The 13,074-nt window shown below is 38.0% G+C and overlaps 2 protein-coding genes and 1 long non-coding RNA gene across 6 annotated transcripts; 2 read left to right on the top strand and 1 right to left on the bottom strand.

Moving 5' to 3' along the window:
* Window positions 1-344: 344 nt before the first annotated feature.
* LOC140036639 (uncharacterized) lies at window positions 345-1,750 on the bottom strand. The gene is made up of 2 exons (XR_011840204.1): window positions 1,503-1,750; window positions 345-766 (listed from the first exon to the last, which is right to left on the bottom strand). It is a non-coding gene; the product is annotated as an uncharacterized lncRNA (long non-coding RNA).
* On the top strand, window positions 547-3,242 carry LOC113730017 (calmodulin-binding receptor-like cytoplasmic kinase 2). The gene is made up of 6 exons (XM_027254428.2): window positions 547-808; window positions 1,078-1,322; window positions 1,407-1,575; window positions 2,172-2,261; window positions 2,360-2,658; window positions 2,782-3,242. The coding sequence occupies exons 1-6, from the start codon at window positions 547-549 to the stop codon at window positions 3,154-3,156; spliced, it is 1,440 nt and encodes a 479-aa protein (XP_027110229.2). The 3' UTR covers window positions 3,157-3,242.
* Window positions 3,243-3,457: 215 nt separating this feature from the next.
* On the top strand, window positions 3,458-12,895 carry LOC113742801 (alpha-glucan phosphorylase, H isozyme-like). Of its 4 annotated transcripts, XM_072078749.1 has the most exons (17): window positions 3,467-3,839; window positions 4,131-4,191; window positions 4,400-4,648; window positions 5,300-5,479; window positions 5,722-5,898; window positions 5,978-6,063; window positions 6,213-6,402; window positions 6,596-6,688; window positions 7,039-7,223; window positions 7,611-7,728; window positions 7,813-7,941; window positions 8,580-8,798; window positions 8,916-9,119; window positions 9,585-9,743; window positions 10,603-10,866; window positions 11,584-11,774; window positions 12,626-12,895. In XM_072078749.1, the coding sequence occupies exons 3-17, from the start codon at window positions 4,430-4,432 to the stop codon at window positions 12,750-12,752; spliced, it is 2,541 nt and encodes an 846-aa protein (XP_071934850.1). In that variant the 5' UTR covers window positions 3,467-3,839; window positions 4,131-4,191; window positions 4,400-4,429; the 3' UTR covers window positions 12,753-12,895. The 4 variants fall into 4 exon arrangements, 3 of the variants coding, with proteins under 3 accessions (XP_071934864.1, XP_071934850.1, XP_071934853.1); XR_011840193.1 differs by lacking the exon at window positions 12,626-12,895 and having other exon boundaries at window positions 3,458-3,839; window positions 10,603-10,942; window positions 11,584-11,775; XM_072078763.1 differs by lacking the exon at window positions 12,626-12,895 and having other exon boundaries at window positions 3,458-3,839; window positions 10,603-10,891; window positions 11,584-11,775.
* The last annotated feature ends 179 nt before the right edge of the window (window positions 12,896-13,074 follow it).

Here is a 13,074-nt window from a genome sequence, read left to right as displayed (position 1 = left end):
ATACACCATTTGAACACCAGTTGCTCGTGTAAATGAGAGTAAAACTCGTGTGAGCAAGATGAAAAGGGTTCAATAGTTGACTGTTGCCACCGGTTTTCTGGACCTTCTTCTTTTTTGCATCCTGTATATCGTGTCTAATTTGACTTTCTTTTCTAACCATTATCAAACTAGTCATGGCTCCCTGCCACGGCCAAAACCAAAACAACCTTGAGCGCTTGTGCAGCTATATAGATATTTATGGACACGCACACACGTACCAGTAATGATTGACCTGAACAAGTTGAACTTATTATTCAGACAAAATTTTCCGTATTATCGACATTCTACTTCAGACAAGTAATCCATCCAGCAGTTGACAGTGTCTCTGTTTTACTATTTCCATCTGCGAGTACCAATTAACACAATATGTTTGAATCAGTCCTGAATCTACGGCTAGAGTGCATTTAGCATATCTGGCAAGACGGTGTCATCGCGCCAGTGGTTAAAGTTTTAGAGAATGATGAGTCAAAGATCGTCCTGCCAGAAGGGTCTCCGTCTCTGCATAGGATGAAAACTCCGAGTCCTCTGATCATCCGTCGGTGCCAAATCAGAAAAGAGAGTCCCAGTCCCTGTTCCCGCACCAGTGCAATTAGCAATCAGACTTCTGCGACGAGTCAGAAGTCTCGATCTTCATCCAGCTTCATCAGAGCTGCCAGCAAGAGAGTGGCTGGTGTTCTTGCTGCGCTTCTCTTTTGGAAGAGGGAGGTCAACTCCACCGCTGATCAAACTAAAGCCAACAAAATAAAACGTGCTGTTACAGGATTGTCCGGTGAGTAAATCTTTCCCACTATGCCATCTCGGCATTGATCTATGTATCTTCATTTGCCCCCAAGTTGGACAATGGTCTGGCATGATCATATACTAGAATACAAAAGTAAATCAAGAAGCAGATTCTGATATTGAGGTTACCGATAAGCTTATACTTGATACATGACGGGATTTTGATACATCTCACTATATTGTCATTCCACTTTTGCATGGAAGTGGCATGAATTAACCTTTTTTTTTTTTTTTTGGTTGGTTCTTGACGTTCTGCAGATTCAATAGATGATTCTACTGGAAGCACTAGTAAATCTTCATCAAGAACAAAATACTCCTACTCTCGCGAGTCTTCCAATGACAATATTATACAGATTGGTTCACTTCAAACTTCGTTTAATGAGATATCGAAGGCAACTGGCAATTTTTCTTCAGCAAATATAATTGGTGAGGGAGCTTTCGGAACTGTTTACAAGGGGAAGCTTTGGGATGGATTTATGGTCGCCATAAAGCGCGCTAAAGTGGTAAGGAGAATTAACCACCAACAAATGTAAATCTTGAGGGGCCATTTCCTGTGAATTTGCGATGTAACACGAAAATTTTGGCAGGAATTTTTCGATCAACGTTTGTCAGCAGAGTTCAAGAATGAAATTTTGACATTATCAAAGATCGAGCACCTAAATTTGGTAAGATTTCTGGGGTACCTGGAGCATGGAATCGAGCGCATAATCATCGTTGAATATGTCAGCAATGGAACCCTTAGAGAGCACTTGGACGGTAGGTGAAGCAACAGAGCGCACGAACACGAACCCCATATTTTCACTTGAATTGCAATGGCATTCATTTGCTTTCTGAGATAAATAACGTCCACACGAACTTCCACGTTAATTAGCTGATTCTGGAATAGATTTTTGTTGAGCTTCTTTGCTATGGGAAAACTTAGCACGCATTGTCAACTATGGGGGGGGGGGGGAAGTTATGTCCTGATACTGATAGATTTGTTATTATTGCTTGTTGTCATCTTCCCCTTTTTTTTTGTCCTTTTTTTCTTCAAGTGTTAGGCTTTGATGAATAATAAACCTTAGTTTTGTTTTCTCCTAATCTGCATATTGAATCTCGGGTAGGTAGTAACTGGTAAAGTGGCAAGGAGAAAGCTCAGGTTACTTCATGGGATCTTGAGATGAATAAGGAATCCGGAATTACACTACTATATTTCTATCCGTGGATCTTGGCTGTAAATAGGCCTCCTATACATTTATTTCAACACAAATATGTTAGCCCTTCGATTTTAGCATGAATATTAGAGACATCAAATACAATGATCACGGGAAAGTTGTGTGTCAAAATTGAAATCCAGCGACCTTGTGATGCAGGGACACGGGGAGATGGACTTGAAACTGCAGAACGTTTAGACATTGCAACTGATGTCGCTCATGCAATTACCTATCTCCACACATACACTGGTAAGTTAGTACGTTGCGAGCAAACAACATCTTCGTTTGCAGACTTTATTAGAAGTACTCAACAGTTCCTAATTTTTTGGCTCAACCTGAAATTACAGAGCCTCCAATTATCCATAGAGATATTAAAGCATCAAACATACTGCTCACGGAAAAATACCGTGCGAAAGTAGCTGACTTTGGATTTGCACGGCTAGCCGCTGAGGATCCTACAGCAACTCACATTTCCACTCAAGTTAAAGGAACAGCTGGCTACCTGGATCCTGAATACCTCAAGACATACCAACTCACTGAAAAGAGTGATGTATATTCGTTTGGCGTATTGCTTGTGGAAATGATAACAGGCAGACATCCCATTGATTCGAACAAAAGCACAGATGAGAGGGTAACCGTAAGATGGGTAAGTGAATTCATGGATCAAGACAAACGTAACCTGCTTTCTGCCTGATTATAAGCTTCTGCAATTTTCATAGTAGATCATTTGCATGCGATTCAGAACCATCATGGTGATGTTTGCTTGCAGGCTCTGAGGAAATTAAAGGACGGAGAAGTTGCGGTGGTAATGGACCCAAGGTTACGAAGAAATCCAGCATCAAACCAGGCTGTTGAAAAGGTACTCAAACTTGCTCGGCAATGCCTTGACCCTTCAAGGCGGGCAAGACCTTCCATGAAGAGATGTGCTGAGGTATTGTGGCAAATCAGAAAGGAATTCAAGGACAGCAGCATTGTTCACACTGCTGCTGCTGCTGCTGCTACTCACCATTCAGCAAATGTCGTCGAGGGGGGTATAAGAAGGGATTGGCAGGACCTATACGGGATTCCAGATACTGATTACTACAGATTTTATTCATCCACGGAAAAAAAATCAAGAACTACTCATGACTGCTTAGAGATTTGAATGTTTTTTTTTTTTTAAGAAAAAAATTTGAATGAATTTGACTTCAATCATTATTATGAATCATCAAAGTATGCCTCTTGAAATTATAGATTATTTTTATATATTACTCATCCATAAAATTTTTACATTCACAGCGAGATTCGAGAAAATGATCATCCCTACTAGTAGTTAAAGTCAACTTGAATTCACTTATAAGCGTAATTTTCACAAAAAAAAAAAAGGGCGAGGGGGGCTGTCTAGCTGTAGATTGCTCCCGGTGTCACGACGAATGCGTGAGAATCCAGTTGTATTGTGGAGTCTCGAGGCGAGCGAAGAGCGCCTTCCAGTTTTACTCTTTATTCATGAACCACACGTGGCCTTGTCCCATCACCCATCTCAATTCCGCTCTTTTATTCTCTTTCTTCTTCTCTCGTTCTTTCTTGTTGTCTGGCGTTCTCAAGCAAGGTACCAAAAAAACCATCATTATTGTAAGATGCTAAGTTTACTAGTGGTACTATACCAGACTGTGTTGGATATTTAGAGCCCCAGCAAATTCACACTCGAAAACACTACTGGAAAACGGTTGACTGCAGCGCACTTCTTCAGCCGCCGAAGCCGTCCAATCACTCCCTCCCTTCTCCTCCGCCGATTCCCATGCGATATGACATGAATGCGACGCCGGGGGTGATGATGATGCAAGCAAAGTATACAAACTGCAACTCACTCTTTCTCTCTCTCACACACACAAGCACTTTTCCAGATATTTTTTCTTTCTCCTCTTTCCTAACTAGAAAACAAAAAAAAAGAGACCGTACTTTTTTCGCATTTCCATCTGTTTGTTTGTCAGATTTCCCTTTAATATCTCCAAATTGATGAGTTGCATAATAGTAGCATATTCCCCCGCCCGCATCCCTGCCATCTCTCCCATTCTCTTTTTAGAACTTTGTCCAAAATATCTCCCGAACCTTCACTCAAATATTATTGAAACTTAACAGGCACTCATATTTCGCTTCCTCTTCAGCAGTAGCACCGTTCTCAAGTCTCAACACAGATTAGGTAATCATGTCATGTTATTGATATTTTACCAATTTTTTTTCCATTAATTAACGAAATATTCACATGAACAATGTGTTTCAGAATCTCATTTCTGCATTTCTCTTCTCAGTAGGAGTTAATTTTTCATTCTTATGGCTTGATTCTTGGAATACGATTCAAATATTTGGATTTGGATTTTGATTTTTTTTTTTTCTGTTTTGGTCTATAGAAGAAGTATCTGCTGATAATAGGACCAGATATGGAAGTGGCGGCAACATCAAGCGGTAATGAAACCATAAAATCAGGAATTCCAGCGGAAGTACCAGCGGTTGCGCAGCCGCTGGCCGGAGAGGCTACGGAGATTGCGTCCAATATCATCTATCATGCTCAATACAGTCCTCATTTCTCCCCTTTCAAGTTCGAGCCAGAGCAAGCTTTCTATGCCACTGCTGATAGTGTTCGTGATCGGTTGATCAAGGTATAGAATTTGAATTGCCGTTGTAAATTTTGTTTTTTCGGTTTGCCTTTGTTGAATCAATTGTTGATTGTATGTTTGGATTTGACTAGCGACTGAAGATGGTGACGTCTTTGCTTTGTTAGCATATCCAATGTTGTTAATTATCTACCTTATGCATGTACTTGGTCATGCGGTCTATTTGGAAGCTTGTAAGCAATTTTGCTCCTTTTTGTGGCAAATTTGCTATACTGCTCTGTAATTTGTTGTAGATATAGCAGTGATTATTCTCCAGAATGTGTGGCATGTGCCCAAGGTTGATTTGCGTTGTCTATTCATCTTTGAAGTGGACTTGCCGGCCCTGTGCGATGTGCATACCCGCACTCGTTACGGAGTCATGTATATAAGGAAAGATTTTTGCGGAGTTCATTTGCTAGTGTATGACTTGAAAAGAATTGCATTTTCAAACTCAATGAACACCTTCATCCATTGAGCTCATCTCTTTGTGTATCTGGTTCCATTTCATCATACAAGTGCTTTGCTTGGTAAAAGTGTTCTTTTTGTGGCTTGCAAATCGTTGTGCATGTTCTTAATGCTAGAGTCTGCTTTGTACTTTTTTCACAAGTTTCACCCACTCTAATTTTTCTTTTTATTGTTTGTTGTTTACACCGACAGCAATGGAATGATACGTACCTCCATTATCACAAAGTCAACCCAAAGCAAACATACTATTTGTCCATGGAGTATCTGCAAGGGCGAGCTTTGACTAACGCAATTGGAAACCTTGATATCCAAGATGCTTATTCTGATGCTTTGAAGAAATTGGGTCATGAACTAGAGGAAATCGTTGAGCAGGTAGTTCCACTTTAAGAAACTTTTCACATTCTCTTTACTTTGTCAGTTGGGATCTGACAGTGTGCAATGCTGCATAGCCATTTAGTTAGGTGTTCTTACAATTATTTTTCGTTTCCAATTGGATCAGTGAACACTCTTTAAATACTAAAGTTGATACAAGTCTATTTCATTCTAACTTTTGTTATTGGCTTAAACCTAGCATGATGTATTTCCAATGCAATTCTTAAAATTGTATATTGTAGGAGAAAGATGCAGCACTTGGAAATGGTGGTTTAGGAAGACTTGCTTCGTGCTTTCTAGACTCAATGGCGACATTGAACTTGCCAGCTTGGGGTTATGGTTTGAGGTACAGATATGGGCTTTTTAAGCAGCGGATCAGCAAAGGAGGTCAGGAGGAAATTGCCGAAGATTGGTTGGAGGTTTGTCTTTTTCTACTGTCATACTCATTCTTTAGTCATGGGACTCCTATAGGGTTTCATCTGGTACAAATTTATGCAGAAATTTAGTCCATGGGAGATTGTCAGGCATGATGTTGTATTCCCCATCAGATTTTTTGGTCACGTTGACGTCCTTCCTACTGGCTCGTAAGTGCAACTTCTGTATGTGCAACTTTAACTTCTGTATGTGTTGACTAAAAGTTCAATAGCACAACTTCCAGATTGGATTTTCGTTCTTATTCATAGTGCTATTCATATGGTTTATCATTTCTTTTAATTCTTTGTCCGGTTTGTAGCCGCAAATGGGTTGGTGGAGAGGTCATTCAAGCTGTTGCCTATGATGTACCAATTCCAGGGTACAAGACCAAGAATACTAACAGTCTTCGCCTTTGGGAAGCCAAAGCCTGTGCTGAGGACTTCAACTTGTTTCAGTTCAATGATGGGCAGTATGAATCTGCTGCACAGCTCCATGCTACGGCTCAACAGGTTGGCTTACCCTTGTACTCTTAATAAAGTTAGTTATCAGATCAAGCAAAGACTTTAATTGCCAATCATCTGGTCACTTAAAGGAAATCCAGATCCGACTTCCAAAATTCAATCTCAGACTTTCTGTTGGTTTATATATTAATTTGTTCTGTCGGTTGGTTCTCTGTGGCATCCTTACGTCATGTATTTGCAGATATGTGCTGTTCTTTATCCTGGGGATGCTACAGAAAGTGGAAAATTGTTAAGACTTAAGCAACAGTTTTTCCTTTGCAGTGCTTCACTTCAGGTTTGCCATATTCCTTGGTGTATTTTCCTCTTTTCCTTTTCTTTCCATGGTGGGCGCCTACACAGTTCAGTCTAGAAGCGGTGCATGTCAAAGGTTAAAAGGATATTTGCCTTGGGATATTGATGATTCCAAACCTTAAGTTTTTTATGTTCAGTGAAACCTCTATTCAGTAAACATGCCTAAACTCGGTGATATTTACACGTAAAGGAGACTGGAATACCTAATAAAATGCTTTAGGCTTTCAGCAACAAACAAGCAAAGTTTCTTTTTAAGGAGAGACAAAGTTTCTTTTTAAGCAAAGTTTCTTTTTATGATTAGTGAAGAACTTATTTCATTTCATCCTGTTTCAGGACATCATGTTCAGATTTAGGGAGAGACAAGTGGGAAAGGGTGTACTCCAGTGGTCCGAATTTCCCACAAAGGTTGCTGTGCAACTTAATGACACACATCCTACTCTTGCAATTCCAGAGCTAATGCGATTACTAATGGATGAGGAAGGACTTGGATGGGATGATGCTTGGGATATTACTACAAGGTGGTTTTGCATATTTCAGTTGTCTTCGTTCCATCCAAGTTTCTCAGTTGCCTCTGTCATCATGAACAAGCTTAAGGGACAATTCAGAAGCTAACTATCGACTGCAAAGTGAGCCAAACATGTACCACAAAAGAAATAAAGGAAGAAGCAAAAACTAAACCAGCAATCATGGATAAGCAATTGAACAACTAGATAAAATATATTGAACTTCACCTTTTAATAAGTGTATCATAAACCAAAACCTTCGACAATCACTACCATCATTCTGATTATGAGCACACACATAAATCATTTTTGAGTACTTTGTGGAACTTGTTTTCTCTGGTTCTTTTTAAGGAGCTGTTTGTGAAAATTCACAGATTTGAGTTATAAACCATTTTAATTTAGGACAATAGCCTATACAAATCATACTGTCCTACCTGAGGCTCTGGAGAAATGGTCACAGGCAGTCATGTGGAAGCTCCTTCCCCGCCTTATGGAAATTATTGAGGAAATTGATAAGAGGGTAATCTGTTCACTCACTTTCATTTATTGCTACTTGCTTGTTAGATTGATGTTGAAATAACTTGCAGTCTTGAACTCCTTGCAGTTTATTGCAACGGTGCAGTCAACAAGACCTGACCTTGAGACTAAACTTTCCAGCATCCGAATCTTGGACCACAACCCCCAAAAGCCAGTTGTACGAATGGCTAACTTGTGTGTGGTGTCCTCCCATATGGTAAGAAACATGTCTAAGTGGAATGGATATCACATCTCCTATCTTTAACGATTATCTTGTGATATCCAAATGTCAAATGCCCGAATATACCTGAGGGAATAATTAAACGACTATTCTTTTGTTTTCAGCTTTTAATCTGACTCTTTATAAAGGGGGAAGAGACTTTGGCATCTCTTTTGATTTGCAAAATTTACCCTCTGCTTGATAACTATCCTTGTGACTTTCGTCAAGATGAGAGTAAATGTTTAAGTTCAGTATGGTGTTCTCTAATTGGTGAACCTAACTCCTATATAGTTGGTCACAGAAGTTAGATAGCATGATAATTTGAGAAATGCATCGGCTTCTACTATATGTCTTTTATTTTATTACAATGATATGATAAGAGGCACACACCTAAAGTGTGCGCTAATTACTGGTTTCCTTTAACTACTAGCTTATTGGTAAAATTCCGAGCTATACTTCCCTGACAACAACTAATCTGAATTCATCAATTATCTGTGTCTGTCACTGTCATCTCCTCCTATCATTGTTGAGTTGCTTCCATGGCTTTTACTTATTTTATACTCTTTTATAAGTCTCTTAAATTTTCATTTCTTCTGTTCTAGAAGATTTTCACCTTTAGTTTCCATATCTCTCAGGTGAATGGTGTTGCACAACTACACAGTGACATCTTAAAATCAGACTTATTTGCTGATTATGTCTCTATATGGCCTACCAAATTCCAAAACAAGACTAATGGGATTACTCCTCGCCGGTGGCTTCGGTTTTGTAGTCCTGAGCTTAGTCAAATAATAACCAAATGGTTAAAAACTGATAAATGGGTGACGAACCTCGATCTCCTCACCAAACTTCGGCAGGTACGTCAAGAAACTTGCTTTGACATAGTGGCATTTTTTCTCCCATTAAAGACCTTGCTTTGACATAGTGGCATTTTTACTGACTCTTTTCTATATTGTTTCCTTCTCTTCAAATAGTTTGTTGACAATGAAGAACTGTATGCTGAGTGGGAATCAGCTAAGATGGCCAACAAGCAACGTTTAGCGCAATACATAACGCAAGTGACAAATGTCAGCATTGATCCTAATACCCTTTTTGACATACAAGTTAAACGCATTCATGAATACAAAAGACAGCTGCTAAACATTTTGGGGACAGTCTATAGGTACAAGAAAATAAAGGTATTGTAGACTTCCTAATCTCCTTAGGTGTTTCAATATGCAATACATTTATTAGCAGTTGAAGGTTTCTAAATCAAGACCTTAAGTTGATCTTTCATACGGTTATCATTGCTTATTGGCTCTTTGTTATTTGTTCATTGGAATCTCATCCGATTATGGAAAAAATGATGTTAACAATGTTTATTACATTATTGTTAAAAATACTAACCCGTAAAGTATTAACTATCATTGTCTTCTGGACTCTATTCTCGTTTTCTTCTGGGAGTATGATCACTTCCAAAACAATGAATCATACCTGTATGAAATATCTTTCAAGAGTATATATGGTGATCCAACACCAATAGAGATTTCGTAGTCAACCTAGAAATGATTGAATTGTGGCTCCAGTGTCTTGCAATCTTTTGACTTTTTATGTGCATCACATGTTAGTATACACCATGATTTCTTGAAATTGATCTATTCCAGGAGATGAGCCCTGAAGAACGGCAAAAGGTTACACCACGCACTGTCATGATTGGGGGAAAAGCATTTGCAACATACACAAATGCCAAAAGAATTGTTAAGCTAGTAAATGATGTTGGTGCTGTTGTGAACAGCGATCCTGAAGTCAATAGTTATTTGAAGGTAAAACAGTTCATTAGACATCTCCAGTGCAGATTTACTTTAAGTTGGACTTTTTGCCAGGATATGTAGTTCTTATACCATTTCTAGTCCAACAGTAGGTTCATGCTGTGGCACCTAATATTGTTGAGATGAAATCATTCACCACTACCTATCCTTTTCGCCTTGTGTGACTTGCCTTGACCATCTCTCACATTATCACTTTCCTTTATTCCAATTTTACTCTGTTAACTACTTTTATGAATTTTTAGAATATCTTATAGGGAAGTTCCTTTCTGGTTGGATGCCTTCTTAAAATTCTCCTTACCTGTTAAAAGAATATAAAAGAAGAATTTGGAGAAACATACTCATTGTCAGTGAAGTACTCGTGAATAAATAGGAGTACCTTGATCAGTTGATATTGCCTCAGCTTTAATGTATTGAACTGAAGATAGTAAAGCAATGCTTGGAATTTCTTTTTCAGACTTTGACTATTGACAATTTGAATGTCTTGTTGACTTTCATAGCTAAAACTGTCATTTGAACTTGATTGGAATCTATTAGGTTTTTTTGAAAATACTAGTGGATTGCTACTGCTGCATCTGGCTGTCAGGGCTGCTTCTTGTCACTTACACCTTCTCATTAATCATTCAGAATATGGGGGAAAAAACACTGGATTGTCATCATGCTTAGGGAAAAATACAACATGGTAGAAGTTTATGGGAAGTATTGGTGAAATGGAGTGGTTCCCAAAAATTAACTTCTTGTTGCTCAAGAATATTCAAGATTTACTCTATAGATAATATTTCTTTTTTGTTTCCATTTTTTGCTTGCTATAAACTTCATCTTCAACTAATCTGACTTCTTTTACCATTCTTTTCAGGTGGTTTTTGTCCCCAATTATAATGTCTCTGTGGCAGAGATGCTTATCCCAGGAAGTGAATTATCTCAACACATCAGTACAGCTGGCATGGAAGCAAGTGGGACAAGCAACATGAAATTTGCACTGAATGGATGCCTCATTATAGGAACACTAGATGGTGCTAATGTGGAAATCAGAGAGGAAATTGGTGAAGAGAATTTTTTCCTTTTTGGTGCAAGAGCAGAAGAAGTCCCTCGGTTACGCAAAGAAAGAGAGAATGGACTGGTATGATGCAGCAATTTCCTGTCCGGTATCTAATTCTTCCTTATTTGTAGCCAGATTAATGCTTTACAGTTTCCAGGTACTGTTAGGTCCTCGGTTGAGGATAAAAAATTCTCTCTCTCTCTGCATTGGGAAGCTTTATTCTGTCTGTAAATATGATGATGCATGGCTTGGTAACTTACTAAATATCCTTGTCCTAAAGAATGAAGAACTCTTTGCATTATGTTGTGAAAAGCACTGGGCTAATTTTTGTCATTCTTAATGTTTCTCTTTGCAATTAATGGTCCAAGAAAAAATAAAAATAATAAAAAAAGAAACAAAGATGATGAGGTCTTGACCATTTCATTGGCCACAGGGTCTGAACAGCTAATATGAACGTACAGGGTCCAAGCCTGATTATTTAATGACTATCAAGAACAAAGTATCTTTTCATTCTTTTCTTGGTAAAAAAAAAAAATCCTAGCACATGAAGTGCATGTCCTGCCTGAGTGTCTGTTTTTCCTGGTCAATTCAAAATTGGTTTCCAAGATCATCTCTTCCATTATATTCTCCTACCGTTCAGTGCTTACCTCTGAATGTAACTGACTTGGGTTCTGAATCTTTAGACACGATACTATAGTAGCATCATGTCATGGTACGTCTAATTTGGTTCCTTAAGATCATGTTAAGAATATATCGAGAAGAAACCAACTTTTAGTTTAATATTTATCTGCTGTGCAGTTCAAACCAGATCCTCGCTTTGAAGAAGCAAAACAATTTATTAGGTCTGGAGCATTTGGAAGCTATGATTACAACCCACTCCTCGAGTCATTGGAGGGAAACTCAGGTTATGGTCGTGGTGATTATTTCCTGGTTGGTTATGATTTTCCAAGCTACATGGATGCTCAGGCAAGAGTCGATGAAGCTTATAAGTATGTATACTTAATCCTTTTGCAGTATGTCTTACATAATTTCATTTTAGAGCAGATATCTGCTTTAGTTTATGCATCTAGAAGGTTAACAACTTTTCTCAGCATAGTATGATTCTGAGATCTCTCAATCAACATAAAAATTTAATTGTAATAGAGAAACATAGAAGAAATGTGGAATTATGACAGATTGCTCAGCTCCATGTTAAGTTGAACGTTCTTAGTGGTAACAGGTCAAATATGTGTAGAAATGTTTACAAGGGAGAGCCTAGAATATAGTCCCTTGCAAAGTATGCTCAAATTATACAGTAGTTGGAGATTTGATGCGGAAAAGCAATTGAAACTTGGGCATAGTTCTCAAAGAAATTGAGCGGATATACCTGTCTTAGGCATTTGCTGACATCTAAAGGAGCTTAAATGTGATAGTCTTGTTTGGACAATATAATTTGGAAAAAAATTTGCAAATATTATCCTACTTGTATCATTAACACAATTTTCAATTATATTTTTATTTCACATACATCGTATCATAAAAAGTACAATGGGTTAGTTTTTGACAATGAACGTGTGTTACACTTGTTATGTGGAATAAGAACCTGAGTGTCCGGTTTTTTTATTTCGCTTAAGGTGTCTAATGCTTGTTTCGCTGCCTGCTGATTTCATTAACTAATAAATCTTCTGAGTAGAAATGTAATGATAAATTAAAGAGCAGTGGCATCTTGTTTGGTAATAATTCTTGTTGGAACTAGATGCTGGAGAAATGTTCAATTCCAACCATTAATGCAATGAAAGCAGAATCTGGATTAACTTCACTTAATTCTCTCTTATTTGCTTTAAAATATATTTGCATGCAGGGACAGGAAAAGGTGGATTAAGATGTCCATACTAAGCACAGCTGGAAGTGGCAAATTCAGTAGTGATCGTACAATTTCACAATATGCCAAAGAGATATGGAACATAGAGGAGTGTGCGGTGCCGTAATTGAAACAAATTCGCGGTACACAATTCACTATAAGATGCCTGCTCTCTGTGTACGTTGAATGTAACTCCCAGTGCTTGCTTTTGATTCAGTATTATCGTGGCATCAAATTATATACTAGTATCCGCACACATTTCATGAACTACCACGTGATGCATTCTCGTAAAAATGTTATATCCAAGCAGTTCCTTAGAATAATTTTTTTGCATTATAAACATTTTTCTTAATTTATTTTTTAATATTTTCAATCATTTTTTATTTTATATATGTTACATAATATTTTTATTTCAAATAATACTCTATCTAAACAATAATGTTTGCCAA

The sequence above is a fragment of the Coffea arabica genome, chromosome 1c (genome assembly GCF_036785885.1).
Source record: "Coffea arabica cultivar ET-39 chromosome 1c, Coffea Arabica ET-39 HiFi, whole genome shotgun sequence".
Taxonomy (NCBI): Eukaryota; Viridiplantae; Streptophyta; class Magnoliopsida; order Gentianales; family Rubiaceae; genus Coffea; species Coffea arabica.
The sequence above is the reverse complement of the archived record's forward strand: the minus strand, read 5'-3'. Positions and strand labels throughout refer to the sequence as shown.